Source organism: Maniola hyperantus, chromosome 12, assembly GCF_902806685.2.
Source record: "Maniola hyperantus chromosome 12, iAphHyp1.2, whole genome shotgun sequence".
In the NCBI taxonomy this organism is placed as follows: Eukaryota; Metazoa; Arthropoda; class Insecta; order Lepidoptera; family Nymphalidae; genus Maniola; species Maniola hyperantus.
In genome coordinates, this window is record NC_048547.1 from 10,058,319 (window position 1) to 10,082,437 (window position 24,119).

The 24,119-nt window shown below is 35.4% G+C and overlaps 2 protein-coding genes across 3 annotated transcripts; one reads left to right on the plus strand and one right to left on the minus strand.

Annotated features, from left to right (window-relative positions):
• Positions 1–783: 783 nt before the first annotated feature.
• On the plus strand, positions 784–6,053 carry LOC117987127 (methionyl-tRNA formyltransferase, mitochondrial). Its single transcript, XM_034974083.2, has 5 exons — positions 784–984; positions 1,062–1,268; positions 1,395–1,528; positions 2,002–2,169; positions 5,022–6,053. The coding sequence occupies exons 1-5, from the start codon at positions 818–820 to the stop codon at positions 5,381–5,383; spliced, it is 1,038 nt and encodes a 345-aa protein (XP_034829974.1). The 5' UTR covers positions 784–817; the 3' UTR covers positions 5,384–6,053.
• A 394-nt stretch (positions 6,054–6,447) lies between these two features.
• On the minus strand, positions 6,448–23,713 carry Gpdh1 (Glycerol-3-phosphate dehydrogenase 1). Of its 2 annotated transcripts, none has more exons than XM_034974082.2 (9): positions 23,414–23,712; positions 22,818–22,995; positions 20,605–20,745; positions 19,195–19,302; positions 17,607–17,753; positions 16,387–16,570; positions 15,369–15,522; positions 13,988–14,080; positions 6,448–6,580 (listed from the first exon to the last, which is right to left on the minus strand). In XM_034974082.2, exons 1-9 carry the CDS (start codon positions 23,464–23,466, stop codon positions 6,565–6,567), a joined length of 1,074 nt encoding a protein of 357 aa, XP_034829973.1. In that variant the 5' UTR covers positions 23,467–23,712; the 3' UTR covers positions 6,448–6,564. The 2 variants fall into 2 exon arrangements, with proteins under 2 accessions (XP_034829973.1, XP_034829972.1); XM_034974081.2 differs by lacking the exon at positions 6,448–6,580 and adding an exon at positions 9,881–10,040 and having other exon boundaries at positions 23,414–23,713.
• Between the last annotated feature and the right edge of the window lie 406 nt (positions 23,714–24,119).

The following is a 24,119-nucleotide window of genomic DNA, read 5'->3' on the forward strand; positions in this document are numbered from 1 at the left end:
GTGGAATTTTTTAATATTAGTTTTTTTCCACCGATCTATTTTTATTATGATTTTGATCACACACCATTAGTTAGTAATTTCCATTGAGCTTTCGACTCACAATATCTAAAGTTACCCGTGACCACTGCACAGCGCACGTTATCGTAGTCTGCATTGATGTCACTTCATTGCCAACCATCTGCCAACATGATTGTTTGTAATAAGTTTGGTTTGGAAGCTGTAAGTGTCACAAGTGTCACAATCAGTGTGACCGTCTGTAGCATTTCTGCTATTTAGACAAATTTGCGCAATTTTTACTCTGGTACATCATGGTAATAGCCCTTAATCCTGTATGCGCAGTTCGTTAGATTTTTACGGTTCCGTACCTTTAAAAGGAAAAACAGAATCCTTATAGGATCATTTTGTTGTCTGTCTGTCTGTCTGTCTATCTATCTATCTGTCAAGAAACCTACAGGCCGTACTTCCCGATGACCTAGAATCATGAAATTTGGCAGTTAGGTATGCCTTATAGCTGACAAGAGGGGGGGAAATCTGAAAACCGTGAATTTGTAGTTACATCACACAAAAAAAATTAAATTGTGGTCAGGAAATAATAAAATTATTAGTACTTACCTATTTTCAATTTTCAAAGTGAGATAACTAGTTATATGAAAATTTAAGTCATTTTGACATCAGCCGAAATAAAAATATACCATCAGGTCGAAACTTTAGTCTAGTGCTGACGTCACTAAAATGGCGGCCACGCGCATTAGCAATTTGGCGGACTATTTCTTTATTTTCGCGATGGTCACACTGGTCACAAAAATCAATAAATATTATGATGACAAGTAAAGTTTATAACCTAGCACCGCTTTTAAATAAAATATTTTTGAAAGAAAAATGTTCTTATTTACAGAATATTCACCATAAAAGACATTATAATGTTCTTTTCTTTGGTTCGGAGGCTATCGCGCTAAATAGTTTACAAAAGGTAAACCAATTCAGGTATGTAATTGTACAGAAACTATGGTTAATAAAAATTTAAATTGTAAATTGAGAATGAAATGTTTATTTTTCATTAGAAAAAATGAAAATATTGTCAAACGCCTGGATCTAGTTACGGCAAATAACAGTAAGAACAGGACTTTGATAGAGAAATATGCACAAGCTGAAAATATAAGGATATTGCAGTGGCCACATTTAGACATCAATGATGGTGAATATGAAATAGGATTGATCGTAGCATTTGGCCACTTAATCAAAGAAGATGTACTCAAGAAATTTCCTTTGTAAGTTACTTTGATTTTTGTATAAATGGATACATTTATTTAAATACAGAAGTCTACTGGCTAGACTGTATCATACTTTGTTTTCCATATAAGTACAATGTTATGTACAAATTGTGCTATTTACAGAGGAATGATAAATGTCCACCCAAGTCTGCTGCCGCGCTGGCGTGGAGCAGCACCTATGATATACACCTTGTTGCACGGTGATGAAGTTGGTGGTGTTTCCCTTATGAAAATAAAACCAGATATCTTTGATGTAGGCAAGTGCATCTCTATAAGTCATAAGTAATTAGTTTTTGCCTGAGATTTGCATAGGAAGAAACTTTTAAAATATAATCCAATTATTTTGAACCAATTTTGCACTTGAGTGTGATTATATTGAGTTGCTGATATTAAACTGCAAACTCAACCAATGATTAATTTTAATATGTACAGAACAGCCGTATAACATTGTAAGATCTAATAGCATTTCAAAAGTTGTGTGACGTTAAGAAATAATAATTTAGGATTTCATAAGTGATGTATCTATAGTATGCAACAGGTTGACTTGGCAATCGTGGTAGGGACGCCCACAGTCCCGCGCTAACCCAGCTCGGACGAGCGCGAGTAACGTGCGGGTGTGGGGGCACCCCCCACCTCATACCCTGAATGCCATCTCAACCTGTCGCAGACTAGATTCTAAACAAAACCTTGTTCATCGAATCATCTATTTAATATCAAATGTTTATTCCAGGTGAAATAATAAGTCAAAGAAGGGTACCTATTCCCAAAGATATAAAATTACCAGAGTTAACCCAGCAACTGTCCGACATTGGTGCAGAAATGCTCATTGAATGTTTAAGATGTCTGCCTGCCAGCCTAGCAAACACTCAGCCTCAAAGCAACGAAGGAGTCACATATGGTAACTAAGAACAGCCTTAGAATGTTAGAATGAAAGTCAATCTTAGGCAGCGATCTATAAAGTACAATAGGCTACTTGACTCATATCTAATTTCGTCCAATAAATGATTATTTATTATAGTATTTTGCTTAAGACAACGAAATATATCAATAACAATTATTAAAAACGCAGGATGGATATATAAATCCAATTTAAAAAAATACAGTTTTTATTTTTATTTGAAACTCAGAAAACGCTGTCAGCCATGATGTGACGTCATTAAATATGTAAACAAACAAATGTCATCCCTATTGACTAACGTAGTATCCATATACAGGGTTACAGGAAAATAGGACACGATCCCGTTAAGGGGTTATAGTACAGGACATTAGCTATCAAACGACCCCTAAAGTGCTTATGTAAAAGTGTATCGTTTTCGAGTTATTCATTTTTTATTTATTTTTAGGTAAAGGGGTGTTTGCCACTTTAAAAATTAGTAAAAAAAAAGAAACAATGTATTTAATCAGATTTTTTTTTATTTCTTGCTAGTGCATATCCTTGTTAATAATAAACAGTTATAAAACAAGAAAAATCTTCAAGCATTTTAAAAGTACAGCCCAAAAACTGTAAAGTTTTCGATTTTTAAATTTAATACTTTGAATAACTTGCAAATTTTCTGTGAAAATTACTATGGCACTTATCCTGCGGATTATTTTAAAAACATCTACGTTTCGTTGGCTATCCATTGGTATAAAAAGATTACAAAAAAAATCATAAAATCAAGAAAAAATTACACAACAAAGAGACCAGGTAGAAAATTCTAACAAATGCTATTGCCAAAGAATTAAATCAGAATCAATGTAAAAACGAGTTTAATGCAAAATGGTTAAAGATTATTTTTCAATGAGGTCAAAAGGTAATATAAAATCAGTCAAGTGCGAGTCGGGCTCGCACACGAAGGGTTCCGTACCATCGTACAAGAAATAACACTTTTTAATTTTTTTTAATTTTTATGGCGGCCATTTTGTAATTTTTAGTATTTGTTGTTATAGCGGCAATAAAAATACACATTTTTTACTAATTTTTAAAGTGGCAAACACCCCTTTACCTAAAAAAAAATAAAAAAATGAATAACTCGAAAACGATACACTTTCGCATAAGCACTTTAGGGGTCGTTTGATAGCTAATGTCCTGTACTATAACCCCCTAACGGGATCGTGTCCTCTTTTCCTGTAACCCTGTATATAAAATTTCAAGTCCTGACTAACTTATATATCAACACACAGCCTAAACATCTAAACAGCTGGTCCTAGATACATGAAATTTGGTGGGTGTGTTCTTTGTAGGTAAAGAGAAGGTATCCACTAGGAAAGGATTTTTTGAAATTCCACCCCTGAGTGGGTTAAATGGGGGTTTGAAATTTATGAAGTCCACGCGGGCGAAGTCACGAGCATAAGCTAGTTTTTATATATTTCTAAAAACTCATAGTAAACATAAAAAATTATCGTTTTCTCTTTATAAATTAAATAAGTTATTGTAAGACTTACAACAAAGTGATCTTTGCAAAAATAAATTTGGGTTGCAGTCGTTAGTGATATAGGATCCCTTTAAGCAAGTCTTCACGTGTTACGTATATTTATTTCACTGGGCACTCTAATCCACAACTTTCCTGTGGTCTTTATCGATGCGTTTTTACATTCTCGGATGATACAATAACGATAATTACTATATTTTTCATGTAAACTAGTATAGAAGTCATGTTTATTAACCTTATGCTGTTGTTTACAAATGCATGACTTCAGAGCACAGATAATCTATCGGCCAAACATGGCCGACAGTGTTTTCACCTGTCTAAGAAAAATATATTTTTAAATTTAAGTTTTACGGTTTTTAGGGCGCAAAAAAATATAGTGTTAATTTTTTTGATCTAATAGGACAAATATTAACCATTTAAGACCTACTTAAAAAAAGTGTCAACTAGCCTATTCTGTTTAGATAGAATGTTAGATATTATGTTTTGGATATGTAAAGTTTTACGAACTATAGTTAAATTAAGATAAGTACATTCGGGCCGCACTCCATACAAGCGTAGCTTGATTCTCATTTGAATTATAGTTTATAATAGTTTCTCAAAACTTATGTAAATTTTTATTAAAATCTGCAAAGACCTCAGACTTTCCTATATTAGTTTCTAGAATATGTTTACAAAATTTCCCTGAGTACGATTGATTAATAATAAGAGCTGTGATAGCCTAATGGTTAGAACGTCCGCCTGCTAATCGGAGGTTGCGGGTTCGATCCCGGGCACGCACTTTTAGCTTTTCGGACTTATGTGTGTTTTATTTAAATATCACTTGCTGTAATGGTGAAGAAACCTGCATGTCTGAGATCATCGCACTTGGCCAGCATGGACCAATCCAAGTCTGGTCGACTATGGCCAAAAACCCTTCTCACTCTAAGAGGAGACCCGTGCTCTATAGTGAGCAGGCGTTGGATTAATCATTGTGGTGATGAATAAAAATAATTCATATTCAAATGAGAATCAAAGTACGTTTGTATACAGCGCGACCGGAGAGTGCTCGAGGTGAACTCTTATCAAGATCGTAATTATGTCACTTGTATACGGTTAACCTTGCGCGCTCGGCGAGCTTACAGACTGCGACCTTGAACTAAAAACTCAGGCGTATATTTGCCTAGTGTGCTGTGCTCTGCGCTGGCCGGCTTATCGATTTGAGTAGGTTTTCATGAAAACACCAAAATCTTGGCGCAATTCAGCATATACACGTTACTTACCGAACGCGTTAGGACAACGTGAACTGAAGTTGAAGATGACGCAGTGAAGTATACGTAATACTTAACATTTTTTGTTTTAGCAAAGAAGATAAATAAAAGTATAAGTATAGTAAGCTGGAATGAAAAAAGCGCAAGAGAAGTTTATAATTTATATCGCGCCATATATGGGCTATATCCTTTAACGACCAAGTTTAGAGACAAACAAATGAAACTGTTTGATGCATTTTTAGTTGAAACAGATCCCGAATTCAATGAGAAATCTGTTGGAACCCTAGAATACTGTGAAAACACAAAAGCTATTCGAATATTGTGTAAGGACAAAAGATTTATTTATTTCAAATCTCTTAGAATTGTAGGCAAAAGAGAAATATCAGCATTAGATTTTTATAACGGATATATTAAGAACATCGTATTAGATAAAAGAAAAATTGTTATAATTTAGGCTTTGTAGAATAAATTAAAGTTGTTACCAAAAAAGTTTTTTATTGCTCTGAAAAATATCAATTATATATGTTACACAGCTGTCAATGAGACAAAACTGAAATTGTCTACAGAATAGAGAGAATGCAATAATCAGCTGATGGTAGTAGGTAATTTAGATGATAGTCATTTAGTTAGCCTTTTGTAATTTAATACCGCCCACCGTCTCAGTCGCATTTTGTGTACCGCTTGACTGAGACAGCTCGTGGAGTAGGGTGCGGGTTGCGAAAGGGTGACGTTGAATACCTAGATTTTTACGTCAATTGACATATAATAGGTATAATAGGCGCATATAATAGGTATTCATCCAAGAGGTAGTAGGTATAGACGAGGGCTCACAAACGAATTGATATCAAGTGGTTCAGTTTATTATAAACCTACACACTTGAACATAAAGTTTAATAACGATTGCAAACTATTTATATTTAAAACCTCGTGTCGTCGACAATAAATTTAAAATATTCGAATTTTTCAAATGACAACAAAAATATTTATTCTAAAATAAAACTTAACACCTAAGCAATAAGTCTAAAAATTTGAGTAATTTGAAATAAGCTTTTTGGCTGATATTTTTCGGGTCACATTTGAAGCACTTATTTCATTTCTTGAGCATTTTATTTCAATGGCCACGCGTGTCACCTCACGAGCAGTTTCAGTGAAACGGTATACCTATAGTTATAGAACTTATAGATATCGTCAAATTAAAGTACATCATGTGTACAACAGTTAGTTGTTATCCAATAAATTGCTGATTGTTTGAATCATTATATACACACCTAAACTTGTACCTATAAAAATAGTTTCTAAGGCTAGGACATTAAGATACAACTTACTAAAACCCTAATTCTAGTAATAAGTGGATATTTACACTAAAGGTAAAGGATACATATAAATAAATGTACTTACTATAATACATAGTAATGTGAAAAATATGAGACAAACAATACGTATGAGTAAATAAAATATTGCTCCCAGTTTGTTACAATATCATAAACATAAAATGGTTTGTGTGATTTTTTTATATAAATAGGTACCTAGCTAATAGATAAATACAAATGTAACATATACAATAAATAAACATAATATAATATATGTCATGTTAATGATATGAAGGAGATATCCAGCGTGCTTTCACGTTTACACCTAGGCGACTCTATTCCTGCAAGAGAAGATAGATATTTAAATGTAGGTATATAGGTAATAAATAAACAGGTGATTGTAATATAGGTATAATACTTAAAAATCATTGCATATTTTTTTGGTAAATAATATTCCATGAACAGCTGTAGAATTCGTATTATATTTTGAAAAAATATTTGATTAAGTCCATTTAGTTTTTTTTAATTTCATTGGATTTTTTTCAAAGTATGCTATAGTGTTCCATAATTAGAATAGGTACACTCGTTAAATAATTCAGAATGATTTAATATTATCAGATTTTAATTATGACCTTTGATATGGTTTGCTTTTGGAAATGTGGGAAGGAAACGAAAATAATATACACAGATGTATGAAAACATGATAAAAACGTTTTTTTTTTGCATGAAGTACTTAGCTGCTACATCTTAGACGTCACGAAGACAAATCTGCGACTGCATAGCGAACCACAATCTTCCTCAGTCAACGCAGACTGAGTAGCAAAATGCTCGAGCTATTTTCACTATTTATAAATGATAATTAACTAAATCTAAATATATAAGAGGAAAAGCTGAACGGGTAGTATAATAATGACGTAGATATCCGCTAAGGGTTATTGAAAATCACAGACCATTGAAAATTCAACCCCTAAGAGATTAAAATAGCGGTTTGAAACTTGTGTCCACGCGGACGAAGTCGCGGGCATAAGCTAGTCACAACTGAAATAGAGTTCAAAATAGCGTGCAAGAGCAAAAATTTCCTCTTGCACGCTATTTTGAACTCTAGTTGTGATTTAGTTAATTATTATTGATTCATCAACGATAAGTGCTCGAGCAATTTGGTTCTCAGTGTGCGCTGAACCTTAAGCTCATGTTTTTAGTGAATTTCACGAATGTAACGTGCTTTGGACACTTTACTTTGTTGTGATGTGTTGCGGCTAGTCTTCGTCACACATCGCTCTGCAATGCGCGAACGTGTGAAAGGCAGAAAGTGTCCGCCAATTTTAGTTCAGTATCTACTAGTTTGCGATTTCAGTAGTAAATTAATACAACTGTAAAACCTATTTAATGTTAGTGAACTAGTAGATACACTGTTTAAAGTGTACTAGTATGGAGCAATCTTTTAGTGCGACGAAATCTGGCGCAACGAACTGTGATTGCGCTTTAGCGCCACGACAGAGAGTGCACGTCTTCATATAAAATTCCTTCTGTTGCAGACACCGCAACAGAGTAATGTGTTTGCACCTTAATTTAAAGAAAGTAAAAACAGAAGCCCGTGTCAAATTAGAATGTTACCTTCTCCGCTTAATTTAGCAAATACAGCAATGCGATTTTTTAACTATCCGAATCCTGAAAAAGTAAGGGTTGGTACAAAACACAAGGATAGGCTTCTGCTTTTCAATAATAATGTTTTAAATATCATAATATGACAATGTTAAAAATGATTGATTTTTGAGAAAAATGGGTATTTCACAACGTATTTGGCAAAAATGAACTACTTAGTACTTGCATTAGTATTCATGTTTATGGCTCAGTGCTATAAGCCAAATTAAAATAGGTGCCTGTGCATTATACAATAGCAATAGGTAGGTATTTATTATTAATTTAAAAGTCTGTAAGTATCTTTTATATTGTTCCTAATTTTGCATTAAACAATACTTGATAATATTTTTACATACCTTACAGGCTTACTAGAATCAAATAAATGCCATTTAAAAGGATGATTATTTGTTCTAAGTTCTAGGAATCGATTTTTACGAGTAACTTTATCGATATTTTTGTAGGTAAATAACTAAAGAATAATAATTTTCAAAATATATAATTTCTTACTAGAAGTATTTTGAGGTCTTTTTCAACTAGTTATTACCTACCCTAACATTAAAATATACTTACTATTCTTGCCTAGACACACAATAACATTACAATAATTAATCTTCAGTTCAATGATATTAGAATAATTAATCACTAGAATAACGAACTACTTAGGTACAATAAATTCCCACATATAAAAAAAATAAAGCCCTACCCTCCTTACAGATACATTTTATGCGTGGACAAGCCCGCAGCGTGATTGCAACATATTTACCGCCAGTCATAGAAGTTGTAATACTAGAACTCGACAAATCCATTCACATTCTGCCATCCTAGTTCTAAAAAGCGGTTAACTACAAACGTAGCGAATAGCAAAAATAACTCAATAGAGTTAGAGTAAAAAGTAGTTTTGGGTTATTGCCAAAAAACGTGAGAATTTTCATAAACAGTTGTTTAAGCAGGACCAAACTAAGACTAACTCAAAACAACTAACTTAAAAGTACATACCTAGTGTTACCTTGTGCGGTAGTACGAAACCCTTTGTGTGCGAATCCGACTTGACCTATTTTATTTAGGAAAACTAGTATTTGAAAATTCCTACGTTTTTTGGCAATAACCCAAAACTACTTTTTAACCTCTTCTCTCTCTGTGCGAGGCGTCCCCACCCCAATTGCCATCTCGACCTGTCACGTACTATAAGTACTTACCCTAATATTATTAATAGGTAAACGAACAATGATGATATAACAATGATTACCGTGCTTATGATATGTAGAAAGACGTTTTCTAATATAAAAATATATTATTTTGTAACCATAAACAGTAGAATTTCATACTGACGTATGTCGTATTTATTATTAGGCTATAGGTATATTAAAACAAAGTTGATATTATAATATAGCATAGTAAATGGCCGCATACTTGATTTATTAAATTACTTTCAAGTTATAATTAGAAAACGTCTGAGGCCTTAGTCTAACTTTTCAAGTCATACCACTTGGGTTATGCAAATCTGCCACAGTATGGAGTTAAAAGATAAATTTATCTTAAAGCCCAGGTCACGTTTGTGAACTTGATAACTTGCACTCAGTGCCCTGAGCTTGAAGTAAGTTAACATCGTGACACTGGACCTATGTTAATCTGTCAAAATTGTATGGAGACATCAAATTACGGCTTAGAGCGGTTACGCACTCTGAATCCGAGGTAATGCGAAAGCGTTCGTACAAACAGTAGGTACTACGGCTACTTCGGAACGTATTTTTACGGATTCGGATCGGATGCGGTGCGTAACCGCTCTTACCCGTCCACAAACGTCCATACTAACGGCCGAAATTAATAATAATAATCAAACCTATCTGTATTCTCAAATCTGTCGATAAATTAAATACTTAGCAACGTTGTTATTTGTCGAAAATTATGTAGTCTTTTTTGACAAATATAACAATGTTGCTAAGTAGGCAACTTATCGACAAATTGTAGTTTGATTGATTTATTATTATTATTTTGGGCGTAAGCAAATGACATTTAGCCTAACGCTCATGTCACGTCAGTTATCTTGATAAATTAGTAAATTACACTAAGGACTCTGTTGATTAATGTGAAGTGTGCAGACGCGATGCGGTCATGGAGGCTTCATCAGGTCACAGAGAACACTTTGGCGTTATTTGCGTCCTAGAATATTAGTGAAATGTTGTTATTCAATGAAAAGTAAAATGATAAAGAAAGAACCTACCCATATTATAAATGCGAAAATATGTTTGTTTGTTGGTTTGTCCGTTACGAAGCGACGTGATTTTTGCATAGTTATATGTAGTTAAAGGCCAGGAGAGTGGTGCACTGGGCTATTTTTTATGCCGGAAAATCAAAGTTCCCACGGGATTTATAAAAACCCAAAAGCACGAGGACGTAGTCTCGGGCATTCAGCTAGTACATTTATAAATGCTAAAGTCTGTCTGTAAGGTACCTTTTCATGGCCCATCCGTTTAACCAATTTTGACGTTTGATACTAATACGTTACGATATGGACGACGTCTAGTCAATCAATAATAATTTTATTTATTTAGCGACTTCGCGTGGATTTAGGTTTTCAATAATCCCGTGAGAACTCTGACTGTCCGGGATAAAGTAGCTCATGCCTGTTTCCAGGATCCAAGCTTACCTTTCGTCAAAATCGGTTAAACGGGTGGGCCGTGAAACACACAAACACACTTTCGCATTCATAATATTAGTATGGATGAATGAGAAAAAATATAAATTTCTATTTTAGCATAGCAAAAAACTTATTCTTTGTTTTAATCTATTCAAGGTACACATACTGATAATTAAACAGATATACATTCAAATAATTATTTATTAAAATCTCTAAAAATAAACATCACAATGCAAACCAAAACAATGCAAAAAGCAAATTAAAAAACGAGCATAAATTATTTGTTATAAAAATATTGTTAATATTTCATTCTCGATTGTCAGGATTATTCGTTTTAAACTTGTTAGTAAATGCTTATATTTTTAGGAGCAAATCTGTAAAACAGAATTAGCATAGTTAGCAAAAGCGAATTATGAAATGAGAATCTAGGATTTTTTCTAACTATTGATTTAATAGTGCCAAGCCAACCCATGCCCAAGGGAAACACAAAGCCGGTTTTAGACTCATGCCCAGAACATCCAAATGTCGCCGAAATTCGGTATGAGAGTGGATGGCGTTCTTGTCGCTTCTCGAATGTGCTTGGCCGTGAGTCTGAAGCCAGCTTAAGAAATAGAAAACAAGATGCAATAAAATATGAACTTTATTCAAACTTAACATTACATAAACAACGACTATGCGCTACGAAGAGACGTGCAACATAACTATATAGGTATGAAAAATCAATATACATGTTAACTATATTACATATTATATCCTTTAAAATAGGCGTTGTACTTTATTTTATTCTACAATCAACATTCTATCAGTTTATGTCAACAAGCACTCCATAAAAATCATGATTTGGTAGATAAAAGACTACGGGAGATATAAAAACAATAACAAATGTTCGATGGGCTAACACTACATCAAAACGATAACAGAGGTATTAGTAATAAAGTACATAGTATGCATATTATTAATAACGCATGTTAATAACTTGTTGTTGCATGCTATTTTATATAAAAAACACTCAAAAGCTCAATCGAAGTACCTAGCGACTACGTAACAGTTTTAAAATAGTCTAAAAGCTCACAGTATTTATAATTATTCCAACTTCGCATCTGTTCCATCGACTTTTGTTTAGTTTATAGGTAGGTAACAATTTACAGTACGCGGCCGAAAGTGATGAACATCGGCCTTTAGAATGACATTTCATGTTTGTAGAGCGTTGTCTCTGTCACTCATACCCATGTGACGTTTTGTCGGTCTCAACGACCGAGACAGTGCTCTACAAATTTGCTGTCTCCTTCTAAAGATCGATGTTCATCACTTTTGGCCGCGTACTGTATATAGTTCCAAAAAGGGCTGATTTTACTATATTTAACTACTGATGAATTTAAAATTAGACATTTTGACATGTTTCTAATCCAAAATTATCAATACGAAAATTTAGAAATTTCGCAGTTAAAATTCAATCGTAAGACACTTTCAGAACAGTCTCAGGTTTAATCGTAATTAAAATGAAAAAATTTAAATCCTTAAATACCATAGGCTCTTTGACTACACGCTATTAAAATAGATAGGTAGGAGTACATTATTATCTAAGCAATTAGCTATTATAGTACCTATGCAAAGTTTATAACCGGCACCTAATCTCGTTCATTTAATGCTGGTGTTATAAATAACATATAAGTATACAACGTACTGCTATACAGAACCAACAGTTATCTAATTATAGGTAGGTGTAGTCCGCGACAGTTTGAAATACCAATCTGGGTATGAGGCAGGGAGACGCCCCGCACACTCCACTCCACATCACCCGCGCTCGCTCGCACCGGGTTAGCGCGGGGGCTGTGCGGGTGTGCGTGGCGTTCCCTCCCGAATACCATTTCAACCTATCGCGTACTATACTAGCACCCTGTAAAATATGCAATTTCACATTACATAATAGTCAGTAGTGGCTATGTACAGCCGTGTTAACAAAACTTGGCACACATTCATACATTGCGCTTGTGTAGTGCCTATGAATAAGCACAAGTGTCACAAAAAACACAGTTTTTAGCACTCGGCCAAGCTTATGAGCTTGTAAATAAGAAAGTTATTGGTTTGTTAACTTCCTCAATCACGCTGTATTTCACAAGAAATACAGCGTGATTTTTCGTTTTAAAACCAATCGCCAGTCTATGCATAACTGTTTATTTGGTGGTTAGAAAAAAATGTTTTTTGAAAAAAATTTGATCTGGCAAAACATTAAGAGGACAATCTCGTGTTTTTGCTATTTCATGCATCACAACAAAAACAGTAATGGAAGTAATTTTTTTATAAAGGATTTAACGTTATATTTACAGAGATACATTATTAAGTAGGTATTTATAGCATACAAATATATTGTGAACGTGCTAGCTCTTGTTAACCGACCACATTTGGTATCTTTGTTTTCAATTTAGAATAGTTTATACCTACTAATCAAAGGAACTAAACAGCTAATCAAAGGAATGATTAAAAGCAATGAAAGTGCTAATAAAAAACAAGATATTTTGGCACAACAATGACTCATACAAATTACAATCAAAAGTACAAAAGTACTCATTAAATACCTATTCCGTTAGATAGTAGGTACTAGGTATCATGGACAAATATTTAAGAGTTCAAATTTTTTTCCGTATTTTTTATTAAATTCCTGAGGTTCATATGTTAAAATTAACAAGAACGGTTAGTGAATAGTCAGTGATATATATTTAATGGAAATAATATTATGTAGTTGCAAAGGAAGGGCTGAAGTATTATGCAATTCTTAGGTACATATAAGGTTCGGTTTATAGAGCAGTGGCATAAAAGTGGAGTGGACACATGATTATTTATATTCTTCAGACTTCGCCCCTTTCGCATAAAACTTTGACAGCTACGATCGCTATCACATTTGACTAGCCAACACTCTCACTGTGGGCTAGAATGCAGTTGCAGCAAGGCAATTGTTGTAATTCACTGAAGCGAATTCAGTGAATTACAACAATTGCGATTACGGCTATAAGACAATCACAACTTTCTTATTAGCCTCCTTTGTATATAACTAGTCTGTCTTACGAAAGCTGAGAGTGATTTTTTTTTTGTTTTTAAGAAACCTACACTAGGGAAATTAAAAAATGTCACAGTAGTTTTTATAACCTCACTTGGTAAAATGTCATAGATTAATATATTTTTTTACTTAATAAAATTCTGCAGGATTTATATTTGTTAGACCTGTTCTATCAGTATGATACATAGTTTAAAACTAGACAGACTAACGTTAAGTCTTCGGACCAGACATGATTGTGTCTGCGACATGTCTCCGCCACTCGCTACATCTATATAAACCGAACCTTACGATGTCTGTTTTTATTCACTAGCAACTATTGCATTTATCACACTAGCTAGGGACTTAGTACATAATCTAGTCTACGTTATTTACGAACGCTAAGGCTAGAAAGCGAGGCGTATAGAAATCTCTTACATATGCTCTGGATGGCTTCGGATGCAGTCGATAAAGTCGCTGGGCTTCAGCTCGCCTCGACAGATGCGGAACACGGCGGTGAAAAGGGGGAATCTGAAACGTAATAAGTTTAGGCTTGCAAGTTGCGCTTGACTACGCAGTCGTCCTAGGCACTACGGATCCGACTACATGGTCGCTAACTATAGCCCTCATAAGAAAGCTTAAAGTCACTCAGCAGTACGATCGTTTCCGGAAGGAGCTGATACAATAGGTAACTACATTAAAATCAGAGTCTGCCCCAAGTTATTAATTTTTGGATGGACCGAAATCTAACTATACTAGCGCTTGTCCCTAATATTTTAGTGAAATAATAATTAGAATCATGCAATATGTAGAAGAAAGAGCGAGCGAAGCAAGTCTGATTTGTTTTCTAAAATATCGAAAAGCCAAGAAAAATCAAAAATGAGTTTTTCCCTTTCTATTGTACCACCGCGACCGAGGCGCCTCCGGGATTTGTATGGTCCGAATAAAATGATACAAATATGGAGACAGCTTAATTAAATATATCACGGAACACAGTTATTAGCATCGAAAGGTCGATATAACGCTAAAGGTAATGACAATGAATCAAATATGTTTCTCATTGACCTTTAGGTATGTCGTGGATAAAAGCCAAGAGCAACTATTTCGGTTCATCTCAGTTACATCACATAACACACTCAGTGATTATCTTGAACACAGTCATATCACTGTATAATTATTATCTGCGAGCGACGACGTACGTACATATTAAGTATATTATGAACAAAAAGGCAAGAATATCTGTAAATTGTAAATTGTTATAATAAATACTTTCATTTCAAGTAACTAAAGTGGACAATTATTTATGAGTTATTTATTAAGGAACCAACTCGAAAATTACTTGATTAGAGTTACCTACTTGGAAATTTTTGAAGAACTTTTTGCGGGCTGCAACTCGCTTTTGCTTATATTAAGCCAATTTTGACAGTTTGAAATAGTCTAGAAGGGCTAATTTAGATCAATGGAATTTTCACGCTACGATAGTACAAGGTAACCTTTAAAACCTTGTACAACCAGTATCGTTACAGTAAAAGGTATGCGGCCGCGATCATTTACCTAATATGCAAAACAGATTCCACAATTTTAGTAGAGTATAGTTTTAAAATCGAAAACTATTTTAAGAAATTAAAATATCACTTGCTTTAACGATGAAGGTAAACAAGGGGGGAAACTAGCATGCCTGCGACTTCTTCATAATGTTCTCAAAGGTGTATGGAGTCTGCCAATCTGCACTTTGGCAGCGTGCCTAAATCCTTCTCATTCTAAAGGGAGAGCCGTTCTCAGTAGTGAGCCGGTGACGGTTTGAGATGATGATACTGACTTGTTCTCCATATTTTTGTTGGCAAGCATGTGGTTGACTTCCTCCGCGGTGATGGGTCCCTGCAGTTTCTGTCCGTTGAGCATCTCGTCCTCTAACTCTTTAATTGATCGGCCTGTTTTGACGAACGCCTCGGCCACTCTTCTATTCCTGCCACCTTAAATATAATATGCAACATAATAATGTCATACTTTCTTATGAATATTTCTTTCTCATGAGAAAGCTCAGCCACTCAGCGAATGAAGAGCTATGCTTAGAGACTAGTTTCTCTACGGGATTAATCAGGAACGAGGAGTTCCGTTGGATAACCAGAGTAGCCGACATAGCTCAACGGGTTGCGAAGTATGTGGCAATGAGCAGACACATAGTTCGGAAAACTAATAGACGTTGGGGGTCCCAAGGTGCTAGTATGGCGTCCTCGCACCGGAAAATGCAGCGTTGGCAAACCCTCCACTAGATGGACCGATGACAGCAAATGAATCGCAGGGAGCCGCTGGATTCAGGCGGCACAAGATCGTGGCGTATGGAAGTTGCTACAAGAGATCTATGTACGGCTATCGAAGTCTATCGGTTGACGATGATGATGATGATGATGATGATGCTTGTTATACTCATGATTTACTGAAGGACTCATCAACGCTCAACCCAAATCCTTGGATCTAGAAAACTAAATCTTTGCACCGAGGTAATACTATATAGGTAGTGACCTGTATTTACATTTTGTTATTTAATATAAATAGAGTTTTATACCTAACCACCCACCCATATTGACAGGCAATATGTGGCCATGGTAACTTTTATATCTTTATGCAATAAATAATAAATAATCAATCACTATCGCTTGGGCTTTTGATAAGCTTCGCAATATAACGCTTGTAAGTGCCAAGTAAATTTAATATCCTGTGTATCAGAAATCGATCCATGGTGTACTGTTGTTTTTATTACATTCATACCGACCCCCGAAATACATACGAAATTTAAACGACATTAGGTACCAGTCACAAGTCATGGGATTACTCACCGTAACACGTGGTGATGAGATCCGCAACTCCACACGACTCGAAGAAGGTGCTAAGTTTGCTGCCCGGGTAGAACACGTCCACGAACTTGATCATTTCCATAAGCCCCAGGCGGATGACCGCCGCCTTCGTATTGTCTCCAAAACCCAGTCCATCTACGAACCCCGCTCCTACCGCTACTATGTTCTTAACAATAGGATAAATCAAAAATTAAGAAACCCATGCTGATTTCTAAATTCGATAATGAATCAATATGCTAGATCAATATCCTTATTGTTTGTATTTGTATATCGCTATAGAATAATAATAATCGGAATATCGAGTAGACGCAGGCTGGACTTGCAGAACTTGATCATGTCATCCGAGAAATATATACCTATAAGGGCGTCGCACCCTTTTACGGCACTTATCTCTTATGAGAGAGCGAGAGATAAAAAATCGTTAAGTATTCTCAGACTCTGCCCTAGAATATTTAGCTTAGAGGTTACAGAACAATCACTCCACAAAGGCGTTTCAAATTTCAATAAATAGACTATTGTTACGATACAATAAAATGCAATTCAGCTCGCACAGAAAATTTAATAAATGGCTTTTTTCTTTCTCGTAAACTCTTATCTTTTACCTATAAGTGGGCGCGCCGCCGCAGTCCGTAGGTCTCGGGTCACGTGACAAAGTGAGCCCGATGTGGTAGAGATAATTCATTATATTATATTATTATCTTCTCTATAGATACGAAAACAAAATTATGTAGGCACCTCTACCTAGTTAAACTTCAAGATAAAGTCTCGATGCTTGAAATTGGAAATTGCTGTCGTGAGTAAACTAATAACATTAATATCTATTACTGTAAAAATCACATGAATTATCTTATCTGCACATGGAGATAGGTAGATAGATACATTGCGCAATGACCTACTATTTTTGGAGGCAAAGCGCCCTTTGATAGACTTTGTGCGTCGAAACACAATAACGTCAGAGTAAAATGGACCTAAAAGTTCTTGATTTCAAGTCAAAAATTAAGTACCACGACGAACTTAAGCTTTAAAACGTAAGGTCCATTTTACTTTCGACGCTCGAATTCTATCAACGTTGATAAGATGTAAAATCTCATACTAACTCTACGGGACCAATATCTAGGCTCCGAGAGCCTCGGACACTCTCATCCACTATAGTCCAGAACTCTTTTAGCTGAAACCAACGCTGACATTGAAAGGGTTCTTACCTTCAAAGCGCCGCAAATCTCCACAGCATCCTCATCATCCACGACCACGACTCGGAAGTACTCGGTTTGTATGATGTCGCGCATCATCGGCGCTAGCATCACGTCCCGGCATCCTATCGTCGTTTCGCAGAACTTTTCTTCGGCCACCTAACAATATTATCATGTGTAAGCAATTTTCTTTTTTTTTTAATATTTCAAAACTATCTGCAATCAGTCTAATGGACTTTTATCAGATTGTTATGAGTGCATTTAGGGTTGGGAGAAGGTCACTCCATCGAGAAACTGTTCTCATAAGGCTTTCGCTGGCTTTAGTTTGCACGAGACAGTTCTTCTATTGTGGCTCTTTTTAGCCTACTAACTCTGCTCCATGTGGTAAGTGACACTGCCAGACTATTCGCATGGACTTCAAGCCTGGCCTTATGTTTCTTAGCATTATTATTTATTAATTATTTATTTGTTCTTTGATTGTGGGCATTGCAAGATCCTCCCGTGTTTCAGTTGTTTTAGTAAACCATTAAGTATTGTGCGAATGTGTAAGCAAATATTTTTAGAAATTTTGTTCCCACTGATGGACAAAGGTCTTGTCTCAAATAGAAGAGATGCACAACACTTACCTATACTTGCAAAACAATGAATTTTGATCTTTTTACCAATGAATGTATTAATTGTTAAGTCACGTCACGTCACGTCACGATCAACCCATCGCCAGCTCACTACAGAGCACGGGTCTCCTCTCAGAGTGAGAAGGGTTTTGGCCATAGTCTTCCACGCTGGCCTTGTGCGGATTGGTAGACTTTGTGCGGATTGTTAAGTACCAAGGTCAAATTCTTTCCTGGTCAATTGAACCAGCAAAGAAAAGATATTAAATGTAAGTAAGGTAATTTGTGTGTAAATAGTGTATGAATACAATGTACATAATTCATTATCTGCTTCAGTTGACCTCATTGGTGATATAAGTGAAAATATTTTCATGAACATAAAAGCGTGATTTCATTAATAAAATATCGGACAAAGACCAAATTAAACTAACTGGAACTAGGTACTTCCAAAGGATTCTTTTTCCAATGAAACCTAATCAGATAGTTAGGCATGTCGGAGTTCGTGTTTACTACGTATAGCTCAACTTTTATTAACCCCTAACCGCCGACGACCGAGGCCGAGATGCGGTCACACAGACCGCTTAGTTTTCCAAAAATGCTAGATTGTATAGTTCCCATTTTTCCCGACTGATCACATCTCAGTAGCTTCGAATTCAATAACATATTTTGCAAGTGCTAGTTGCATCGACAAAATGGTAAGTGATACGAGTTCAAACCGCGGTCTGTGAGACCGCACGTCGGCGATCAGGTAACAAAAAAAAAATCATTCTGGAATCAAAATAATCTTTCAAGCCAATCAATCTGATGGTAAATTATTTGTACGATTCAAAAGCACTAGTTAAAGTTAATTTGAACAAAAATCTATTCTATGATATACATACAGTGATGATCATTGAGCTAACGAATGACCCCGCAGGATATAATGTAGCCATAGAAGACATCTAAGAACGCTCGCATTTAGTCACTATGACCTTTAGATTAGAACTCACCTCTGAAGCGATATTGGCACCCATTAGAACAGCGCAAGGAATTTTCAGGCATCTCGTAATGATGTGCGAGATCAAGTCAATGCCGCCGCCTTCCGCTATATCAAAGCCCTGCCAAGTTCATAATGAGTTTTAATTTAATTTCATACTATACGTACTCTAACCACAGAGATAATTTAATCTGCATTAAATTCTATTAATCTGTATTAATTACGTATCAGGGAGAGCCCTGTGGCTCTTCTCAGACCTGGGCGCGTTTGGGCCCCTCGTAGCTTTAGTTTTTAAGTTCTCGTAAAAATTATCACCACTATTATCATCTCACAAATGCAACAACTGACTTTCAAAAAGTGTAATTTATTACCTATTTTGAATATAACATTTGATTTGATTTGATTTGTAACCAAGAGTGACCAACCAATTACAAACAATCCTATGTTTCCTGTACTAACTTGTTTCCGTGGATAGAGTATAGATCCGTCGCAAGCCTACCTCAAAAGGAAGCAAAATAGTAATAGAACGCGACAGGTCGAGATCACAATCGGGAAGGGAACCCCCCGCACACCCGCACAGCCCCCGCGCTAACCCGGTGCGAGCGAGCGCGGGTGACGCGTGGGCGTGCGGGGCGTCCCTCCACCTCATACCCCGATTGCCATCTCGACCTGTCGCGCACTATAGGTATATTGCATTAAGGTCATCTTACGCCTAGACCAAGCGTATCGTAGTAGCGTAAAAATATTTTTAAGGGTCGCGTCATTCTCAAGGTTTTCGATTTGCACGTGAATAGCGAAAGGTTGGTAAACCCTGTTTCTGAATATGTAATTACTAATTATGTACATACTTAGGAATTTTAGTTGTAATCCAACAAGAAAACGACGTTGTCGCCAACGTCTTTTTAAATTATATGACTATGAAGCGAACACGCCGTACATCTTAATCAATATACCTACGAGTAGGTATGTATCCATACTAATATTATAAATGCGAAAGTGTGTCTGTCTGTCTGTCTGCTAGCTTTTCACGGCCCAACCGTTCAACCGATTTTGATGAAATTTGGTACAGAGTTAGCTTATATCCCGAGGAAGGACATAGGCTACTTTTCATCCCGGAAAATTGATGAGTTCCCACGGGATTAAAAAAACCTAAATCCACGCGTACGAAGTCGCGGGCATCAGCTAGTTAGTAAATAAAATAGTAAGGGTTTGGTTTTGAATTTTTGACCCAATAATGACAATGTAAAAACAGCATGTTCTGGCTGTAATAAAGAGATGTTTCAATTTTAACCACATTCAGCAGCGATCGCCATTTTATCTATTTTCTTAATTCGAACTTAATTCAAATAAAATAATTATAGATTGTTCAGATCAGTCAGGTTTTAATTAGATTACAGTTTAATAAAAAACAATATTACCTTACCTTGATAAGTGAAAGTGCAGCTGCTGTGGGCTTTATTTTTCCCAATAAGGTTGAACATAAGGTGCGAACAAACTGGTGGGGCACTACAAAGATCAATAGATCTGCATCCTTCGCTGCATCCACAATATCAGGAATGGCTACCTATTGGATATGGATAAAAAGATATTATGCATGCCACTTATGAAATTTAGAAAATACAGCACCTAATTTATTTACTTAATAAGGTTTTAAGTTAAAGATGGCTATTAGACGAGCCGCAGCTCGCAACCGTATATATTTTGAATGAAAATGCAAATGAAGGCATCAGAATGCTCGGTATAAGTTTAGACCGCTGAATATCACCCGGGGCTTATCGCGACAGATGTAGTCGACTTCTACTAACGCTATTTGCGAACGTTAAATGCAACATTCACTACGAACGGCTTTTGCGCGTCTTGTATGCACGCAACTTTATATTATGTATGTATTAGATTAGTTAAGTCACTACCCATATTATAAATTCGAAAGTGTGTTTGTTTGTTGGTTTGTCATTCAATTGCTTCGCAACGGAGCAACGGATCGACGTGATTTTTTGCATGGGTATAGTTGAAGATCTGGAGAGTGACAAAGGTTCCTTTTTACTCCGGAAAATCAAAGAGTTCCCTCGGGTTTTTTAAAAACCGAAATCCACGCGTACGAAGTCGCGGGTATCAGCTAGTAATTTATAGATTTGTAATAGGTAATCAATTCAAGATACTACTATTATAAGTAAACTAGCGAGTAGCGGATGCCCGAGACTTCCTTCGTGTGGATATAACTTTTTAAAAATCCTGTGGGACATATAAAATTCTATGTCACTTTAACTATATATTATATCCATGCAAAAAATCATGTCTATCCGTTGCTCCGTTATGGCGTGATTAAAGAACACAACAACAAATAAACACACTGTCGCATTTATAATCATATTAATAGGTAATGAGTTATAGATGTACATATTATTAAGTATAGTTATAGAAGCATAATATTCCTACATTTAGAAAAACAATACTTTTAAAACATTTTACTTCAAAAATATTATTAATTCTACAATCCATACTAATTTTATAAATGAGAAAGTGTGTCTGTCTGTCTATCTGTCTGTCTGCTAGCTTTTCCCTATTCCGCTATTTTGACGAAATTTGGTACAGAGGTAGCTTACATCCCGGGGAAGGACATAGGCTTTTATCCAGGAAAATGAAAGAGTTCCCACGGGATTTTTAAAACCTAATTCCACGCGGACGAAGTCGCGGGCATCAGCTAGTAAAAATATAAAATTTTGTAACATCAACAACGAAATTGCTTTAAGTTGAATCGTATACTACAAGGTCTATTTTCGCTCACAAGACCTATACATTTACACATAAAAGTCCAAGCTACAGTAAAATTTTGATTTACTGGAAGTTTTTGCTTGTCAAAACATGGTAAAGCAATTTTATGATAGTACTTATTTATACCTCAGGAAGCTTAATTAGTTACACACAAAATAATGTGTTTGTAACAATGGCATTGAAAATGTTTCAGTTTGGAAGTGTAGTAGTGTAAAAATAGATAACATGTGCTCAGCATCTGCTCCTTTTGAAATCATTTGAATATCCCTATTTGTGTTCCTTACATGTATTACGTAAGCTAAATATATAAGGAAAAGGTGACTGACTGACTGACTGATCTATCAACGCACAGCTCAAACTACTGGACAGATCGGGCTGAAATTTGGCATGCAGATAGCTATTGTGACGTAGGCATCCGCTAAGAAAGCATTTTTGAGGGGTGAAATAGGGGTTTGAAATTTGTGTAGTCCACGCGGACGAAGTCACGTGCATAAGCTAGTTAAAAATAATTTGACTAGGAGTAATTAATGCACATCTGGAGGCTCAAATTCAAATAGTTGATAAGTCTCAAATCCTCTATTTAAAATAGGTACAACAATAGTTGTGTTACAATATGTACAAGAATTGTACCTACTGACTATACTTTGGAGACTTGAAACTGATAAAAAAGATAGGTAATGCTTTAGGAATTGTTTTATTAATTTTTAAGTTTATAAATGTCTATAAGGATAATATGTGCTTTTAGCCTGCATTAAAAGTAACTAAAATGGACTTGCAAGTTTTGCATTGGAGCTTGTAATATACATAGTTATTACATCGTAAATATTCTGACTTTCTTACTTATTATTATTATATTCTACTTACAACATTGGGTGGCAATTTGTGTCCTGGTAAATATTTAACATTTTCATGAGTTTCATTTATGATTTCTGTCAATTTCTTTCCTTCAATCATCTCTTCATATACCCACATGGTAACTTGGTCCTCAAAATTTGGAAGGCGGGCTGCATTGCGCCCAACTATTTTAGCAATCGCTGAACCCCTAGCAATATAAAGGAAAATTAAGTACTTACCTAACATAGACATAGTACCCTTCAATCTTTTTGACGGCGGAGAAGTAATACATCAGTAACCCAAAAATGTCATTGCAATTTGTGACTAACTTCACAGCCACCAATAAGCTTGAATCGTACCTACTGAATTTGCTGCAATGTTAATTTCATTGAATAACAAAAAAATATGACTTAAACATACAGTGTTAAATTAAATGCAAAATTATTTACAATATATGAAATAATTACATAGGTACTTATTTTTTTTGTCACTCTTTAATGAATAATTATTTTAAATACACTGTTTTCTTACTTGTTATGTCATCGTTCTACACTAAGGTCATGGTAAACAAAGCGTACACTTGGTGCTATTTTGTGAAATGCTAAGTGAAACCGCTGAAACCTTACCAATTTCCTGAACCGACGATGCAAACACGATTTTTTATTTGTTTCTCAGCCATTATTATAGGTTGGGACGAGATAAAATATTATGAACAAGCTTGATTTGTTGATTTTGATTGTAACCAAAACGTTTACCGCCGTACACAACACGCGCTCGGACTCGGTGTAGCACGCGGTGTAGACTGTAGAACCACTGCGAATATATCGGTAACTTTACTCTTTAGCCTTCACGTTTTCATTCGGACTATAAACGTGCATTCCTCGTACAATACACGTTCTTTTCATCTGACAGAGACGGACGGGTCCTTATCAAATTATCAATCAACATTCGCAAAACGCCACCGCCTTATCAGACAACGTTATCAATCAGTGTTACCATTTACGATTTTGGTTTTAAACTAGTTTCTACTTTCTAGGTAGAAAATTCGCCCTCTACCAGACAAACATAAAAATAATAATAACGTAGATTGAGTATAAAAGGTAGATTAAAGTACTGTGTAAGTTTGTTTTGCAACTTCTTGTATGTATTCTTGAAAAAAACCAGTTAGGTACACAATAAGGGACAAAAAATAGGTTAGCTGTTAGGTGTAACGTTCCTGTATCTACCTTTATTACTCTATCTACGCCCGTCCATGTCTCTTAAAACCACAGAGTACATTGAAGACATACTCCACAGATCAGACATTCTCTTTGACTTGACAGAATCAGATTA